We start from the raw sequence: 7,435 nt of genomic DNA, 5'->3' as shown, positions 1-7,435 counted from the left end.
CGCCCGGCTAGTTTTTTGTATTTTTTAGTAGAGACGGGGTTTCACCGGGTTAGCCAGGATGGTCTCGATCTCCTGACCTCGTGATCCGCCCGTCTTGGCCTCCCAAAGTGCTGGGATTACAGGCTTGAGCCACCGCGCCCAGCCTCTATGTGGTTTCTATATCTGTTTAGTCTATAAGCTCACTTTCATTAAAAATTAACTTTTCCCAAGTACTAGCAGACACCACTGCTTATGCTGTTGTGAAGTACATAGCATCTTCTGAGAAGAAGAGCCACCAGTTCTGTAACAGTAGTATCCTTTAATGTTCATTTCTAGAAAGGCAAAGAATTGCTTTGTCTGGTGAAAAAGATGTTTTTATACATGATACACATACACACAGAAACAGGTTGAGTATCCCTTATCCAACGTGCTTGAGGCAGGAAGTGTTTCAGATTTCGTATTTTTTTCAGATTTTGAAATATTTGCATTACACGAGTTGAGCATTCCTAATCTGGAAATCCAATATCTGAAATGCTCCAATAAACATTTCCTTTGAGCATCATATTCACACCAAAAAGTTCTGGAATTTGAAGCATTTGAGATTTTGGATTTGGTATACACAGTCTACATATACATAGATGCACATTTATATATGTGTTCAAACATATATACATACACATAGATATACGTACACATACATCTGTACTACACTGTATCTTATATATAAATAAAATATTTTAATTCCTCCTTCTTTCAGTCCAACCATCCATGGTATCAGGATACTTAGAAATGCCCAAGAGTTTTCAGGTTGGCATGGCAAGCCCCCTTAATGTAAGCAGGGGCTCACAAAGGCAAGACAGTGGAGACATGGTGACTTTTGGTTATTAAAGAGATGGCATCACTAAGAGATTAAAGAGATGGCATCACTAAGTCCTGCTACCAAAAATAGTTAAGCTGGCAGACGGCTGCCAACCTAATTCAGGATAGTCAGTTTCTCCCTGAGCATAAAGTCTATGAGCACCTCCAACCCTACTGTGTTCCCTAAACTGAACAAGCTCTTTTGTGAGAATCAATGCACAAACAAGTGCATTCTTCTGAAGATAACACTGTGCTTATATTTATCATACATTTGTCATCACTAGACACTTCTCAAACATAAATATGACGTGAAAAAACTGCATTAAAATCTTTTCAGAGTTACATATGGAGCTCTGTTTATCTAAGAAACCCTCACACACTTAAAATTACTTTCCATAGTCCCCCACCAAATTCTTGTATTATTCTGTTGAGATTTTTCATATTTCTTTTATATGGTAGTAACAAAGCCATGAAGAAATTTTATTTTTACCATTGAGTCTTCCCATTAGGCAGTTAACATTTATCAGTAGTAGTACATAATTTTCTATTTGAACATTTCTTTTTGTTGTTATTATTAAACAGTTTTGTGAAACAATAGGTCAGCAGCAGCTGTGACACTCAAGACATCCCTAATCACACTATAAAGATATCCCAAGTCACACTTTTAAGATATACCAAGTCAGACTCTTAAACATCTTGGATTGCATTAAGATATCCCAGAATCACACTTCCAAGATATTCAGAATCACACTACTTTAAATCACAAACACTTAAAATAGAAAATTAGTCATAGCATCAATGAGTCATGTCTGAATTATAAAACTACTGCAAACAAAGTCCCTAAATGAAACCCCATAGTAAAAACACTGATATACAGGCTGGGCAATGTGGGGGAAATCCCATCTCTACAAAAAATACAAGAATTAGCTAGGCGTGATAGCACACGCCTGTGGTCCTAGCTACTTGGGAGGCTGGGGTAGGAAGACTGCTTGAGCCTGGGAGGCAGAAGCTGCAGGGAGCCCAGATCTTACCACTGCACTCCAACCTGGGTGACTGAAACCCTGTCTAAACAAACAAACAAACAAACAAACAAACACACTGATATAAATTCTACTCTCAGAAAAACTCTTCAGCCCTAAACAAAATTTAAAAAGCAATCGAAATTTGGGGCATTCCTACCTTGCTCTCTGCCTGGAGAAAATATCTTTACTTAAAAGATTCTGGGTAAACAACTAGGACTCATTCCAAGTGCTTCTTCACACCATTTATGTTGCTACCTCCATCTACACATAAGTGTTTAGGAAGACAATATTCATTTTGATAAATTTATGAAATGCCTACTACATTGCAAGAAACTGTGCTAGGCACTATAAAGAAAAGTAACGATATTCTCATGGCTCTGTAGTTTCTTCGAAAGCTAAGACCTACACATACATTGCAGCAAAAAACAGTATGTAATAAATATGATATAAAGTGTCAGAAGAGTTTGGAAGCCAGAGTTAATCCTTGATTCCGGGGAGATCAGGGAGCCTTTATATAAAATATCTCACCTGAGCTATATAAACTAACTGGAGAAAATGAGGGTAGTGAGTTACACCGGGGAGGGGGGGGGAGTTCATAAAAGTATGGAGGTGAAAGAAATAGAGTATTTGTAGAAGAACAAAGGAAGAGCAAAGAGTCATGTGGTGAAGCTTAAGATACACAAAGGAGGGCGGGGCACAGTGGTTCACGCCTGTAATTCCAGCACTTTGGGAGGCTGGGGGTGGTGGATCACCTAAGGTCAGGAGTTCGAGACCAGCCTGGCCAACATGGTGAAACCCCGTCTCTACTAAAAATACAAAAATTAGCTGGGCATGGTGGCATTCACCTGTAATCCCAGCTACTTGGGATACTGGGGCAGGAGAATTGCTTGAACCTGGGAGGTGGAGGTTGCAGTGAGCTGAGATCCCACTAATGCACTCCAGCCTGGGCGACAGAGCAAGACTCTGTCTCAAAAAAAAAAAAGAAAGAAAGAAAGAAAGGAGAGTGGTGGTGAAGGAAAAGCCTACTTAATTTTGGAGGAGAAAATAAGGTATCCCAATCTCCAGGCTAGGTAGTTTGGACTTCTTTAATCTGATATTGAATTGCTGTCCTGCAGTCTTTTATCAAAGGTAGTACCACAAACAGAGAGGCGTTTTAGATTAATCTGAGGGTGCAAGGTAAATGAAGAGAGCCAGGGTTAAGAAAAGCAGTTCCCAATTAAAAACAAAACAAAACAAAACAAACAAACAAACAAACAAAAAACAAGGAAGCCAATCAATAGGTGCCAAGCCCTGATAGTATTTCATTTAATCATATTTAATCCTATCAATTCAGCTATAATACATTTTCATAGATAAAAAAAAAAAGCTACAGCAATTCAAAATAGTTGGTGGCCCAGAAACACAAAGCTGATTGATGAAAAATTACTCAGATTTAGGGACCTGAGGAGGCAAACATGCTGGAAGGAGGGTAGGAAAAATCTAGGGTGCTTGTAAGTACAAATGTAGGAGAAATGTCTGATGCAGAATCTATCAGGTATAAAGAAAAAATAGATATGATGAAAATTTAGACATGAAGAAAAATGCAGCATCCTACAGAACAGTCATAAATTAGACTTGAGGAGGATGAAGAACTAATTCAGTTAAAGAGAAAGTGGATAAGCTAGATGTTTTAAAAGGTAGTATTCAAATAAGGAACCCTAAGATCTAAGAACTGGAACAGTTTTAAAATGATGAGATTCCACCATTCTCTGGTGGAAATAGGGAAGCTGACCATGGATCTCGGTTTCCAGAGTTGAGGAAAGAGAAGAAAAGTTAACTTGGGGTGGCATATGGAAAAGTCTAAAATAAATATGACGGGTGACAGGACAGAGAGAAAAAACATGCTTCTTATATTAAAGTCACTGAGGTTTAAAAAAAAATCTGAAGAACCCAGAGATTCACTTATAGCAAGCAGAGAATAAGGCAATATAAATAGATGACTGGTACATCCCCAAGAAGAAATTCTGAAGAGTATTTGTGATGAAACCAGCATCACCTGTAACCCTGAAGAACTAGAAAAAAAGGGTGACTTTTTTTTTTACTTACTTTGAATTCAGGAAAAATAAAATAAAATAAAAATAAAAAAAGGAATTGCCTTTGTTACCCCCAGCCAGATCCATTATCCTTTTAAAACCAGAGTAATATTATTTCAAGAATTGATGATAATGGTCGTTGTCTCTAACTTTCAAGATGTCTTTCTCACACGTACGAGGCCATCCACGGTTGCAGATGGGAGCCTACCAGAGACACAGTTTTCTCAATCTCATAAACAGGGTTCAATGTGTGATCTCCAAAATGACTTTCAACACAAAATAAACAGCAAAATGCAACTTCCTCAAATGTAATCAGAGGTAAATAACACTATATGATTTGCTAAAGCTGAACTATTTTGTTTTCATGTACTTTAAATAATCTGTAAAGTTACACGATTTTAATGATACATCTTAAAATTAAGGTTACCTTAAATGAGGTTTTCTAGACAAAATCAGACTGTAAGAATGCAATACCCAACATATTCTTTTCCTTATACACAACACACACACACAAACACACACACACACACACACACACACACACAGAGCGAGCTAAGGTCAAAACAGCTTAAATTTCTAAAACAGGATTCCTGATAACAAATAGGCAGTTGAAGGTGAAAGAACAAGACCGAGTCTATAGTTCATGTAACTTTCCATTTCAAAGTGAAATGGAAAATTACACTTGGCTTTGTTCCATTTTTCCAATTTTCACAAAGGTATTTAAAAATATCAGTTTTCTAAATCACATCTTTCCTTTTTGCTGGGATAAAGTTTGATTTTACTTTTCTACTTAACTCACCCACATTTTAAATAAATTAATTAAATCATTCAATGAAATAAAAAAACTGCCAATTAATTTACAGACAGATTTAACTGTTTTGATAAATACAAAAGTATTTAATAAAGAGTAATAAAACTCTTAAAATTAAGAGTTTTGCAAACTTAAAGAAGCGGCTTAAAGAGGGAAGAAAAATTTGAGAAGAAAAGGATAGGATTTTCCTTTGGGTCACTGGGCTTGTTTTGTAAGTTCGGTTTACAAAATCAGTATAACTGATGGCCATTCCTCCAGGAAAGGCTTATTTTTAAAAACTTGTTAGATAACTAACGAGATATGAAAGGGTTCCAGATTTCAAGACATTTAATTGGGCTTGTGGAATTCACAGCACTGATATTAAAACATTGATAGAAAATTTTTAACACCATTTTAGCACTCTTTTTTTTAACAGATAACTAAACTGAGTGATAAATGAAGCGTTTTCTCAAAGAACAAACATCAAGACATATATCACAGAGGCTTTCAATGGTGGAATAAGAAGGGGAGGTCCTGATATTTCATTCACTCCAGCGTACCTGCCATGAACAGTAGTAGATTTGATAATATCCCCAGGTAGGACCACTGAGAGTTCAATGTCTTTATCTATCATGTTTTCTTTCTGTTCCATGATGAAAGCAGTGGATTCTACAGAATCAGCAGCTGAAGAGACATCAGCATATTTGGTCTCAGCTGGAGGAAGTGGTGCCTTGGCTTTTGGTTTTCTCCTAAAATATAAATAAAACACAAAAAATACAAAATATTTTATTTTTAAGGTAACTTTTTAATATGATCCAATTTTATAAACTCATATATATATATGAGTTTATATATATATATATATAGCCGTTTTTCACATCTAGAAAAAATGTTCTAAAATGTTAACTGTTAGTGTCGGATGGTCAAATTAGGATTTTTTTTTTTCCTTTTCCAGTTAGCATTTTGTTTTGGTTTGAGTACTATGCCTATATTACTCGGACGTAAAAAGAAACATGATAAAGAGATTTTACATTGGCCTCTATTACATTCAGTTACTGTGTATTCACTCTAGCAAGTCAAGAGGAAAATTTATTTTCTTTGATGAGATAAATTACAAAAATCCTTAATGTTTCAGGATAAAGATCAGTATCTCACTCTCTCATTTCACAGTAACTCTTACCTTTGGGCCCTTCATCCTATTTGTTTCCGATGTAGTATGTTCTGCTTCTCCATTCAGACAAACCCTACCTTATCCTTCAAAGACTAGCTAAATCCACCCTGCTTGCCCCAAACTACCCCTTCTACAGAATTTCTTCCTTCTTTGAATTAATATAGCACATACCAATTCCATAGATATAACTTTTTAAGTATTTTTTTCTGGGTACCAGTTTCAACTCTCTATCTACACTTATAACTCCCTGCAAAAGAAGAAGCATGAAGCATGCTAGCCAGATGTGGTGGCACACAGCAGAGATTCCAGCTACTCAGCAGACTGAGGTTGAGGGATGCATTGAGTCCAGGGGTTTGAGTCCAGCCTGGGCAACATGGTGAGACCCTAACTCAAAGAACAAAAGCAAGAAAGATGGCTGCATTTCCCACTGCACATAGATGGCTATATTTCCCACTCTACCTAGCAATGAACTATGATGGCTTGTTTGATAAATAGTATATCTGCTTCAATGAAAAACATTACTAATAATTTTCTAATAAATATTTTTGTGTCACTAAGACAACCTCTTAACTTATAACAGAAATAGTAGACATTCTGAACTTACATAGGCCAATCCAAAGATCTGATGGGTTGAAAAAGTAAAATGTGAAAATAAACTATAAGTAATGACATATTTATGGTTTTATTTGAAACACTGTGAATTAAAGTTTTTGAAAATATTACCTTTATAAAAGGCTAATTGGTTTTAGAAGAATGAATACTACTCCTTTCCACTCAGAAAAATATAGATTTCAATTCTTCCCATCCGTACTTGCTAGGCAAACATTAGAACCAAAGAAGATCAAAAGGCTTCTTCGTAAGTAAATATATAACATCTACCTATTCGGAATTTTCAAAATTTAAGGTCTCATGACTCCAACTCCTTTAACATACGACTCATCATGAAAAGATTGAAGCGAGGTTCCTACATTGTACATTACAAGCCCTTAACTCTTAGTGGTATAATAATAGAACATATTATACTTCAGAAAAGACTTATTTTACAAGAGCAACAAAACTACATTTTTTTCATTATACTTTATGTTCTAGGGTACATGTGCACAACGTGAAGGTTTGTTACATATGTATACATGTGTCGTGTTGGTGTGCTGCACCCATTAACTCGTCATTTACATTAGGTATATCTCCTAATGCTATCCCTCCCCCATCCCCCCCATCCCACAATAGGCCCTGGTGTGTGATGTTCCCCTTCCTGTGTCCAAGTGTTCTCATTGTTAAATTCCCACCTATGAGAACATGCAGTGTTTGGTTTTCTGTTCTTGTGATAGTTTGCTGAGAATGATGGTTTCCAGCTGCATCCATGTCCCTACAAAGGACAGGAACTCATCCTTTTTTATGGCTGCATAATATTCCATGGTGTTTATGTGCCACATTGTTTTAATTCAATCTGTCATTGATGGACATTTGGGTTGGTTCCAAGTCTTTGCTATTGTGAATAGTGCTGCAATAAACATACGTGTGCATGTGTCTTTATAGCAGCATG

At 36.3% G+C, this 7,435-nt stretch overlaps 1 protein-coding gene across 1 annotated transcript in view; it reads right to left on the bottom strand.

Moving 5' to 3' along the window:
* The window catches only part of COBLL1 (cordon-bleu WH2 repeat protein-like 1), a 100,006-nt gene that overhangs the window by 57,437 nt on the left and 35,134 nt on the right, over nucleotides 1-7,435 (bottom strand). Inside the window, exon 2 of the mRNA XM_011990995.1 lies at nucleotides 5,282-5,470. Within this exon, the coding sequence (XP_011846385.1) occupies nucleotides 5,282-5,470 (189 nt within the window). The remainder of the gene's footprint in view (nucleotides 1-5,281; nucleotides 5,471-7,435) is intronic.

This window comes from Mandrillus leucophaeus, unplaced genomic scaffold, assembly GCF_000951045.1.
Source record: "Mandrillus leucophaeus isolate KB7577 unplaced genomic scaffold, Mleu.le_1.0 Scaffold389, whole genome shotgun sequence".
In the NCBI taxonomy this organism is placed as follows: Eukaryota; Metazoa; Chordata; class Mammalia; order Primates; family Cercopithecidae; genus Mandrillus; species Mandrillus leucophaeus.
The sequence above is the reverse complement of the archived record's forward strand: the minus strand, read 5'-3'. Positions and strand labels throughout refer to the sequence as shown.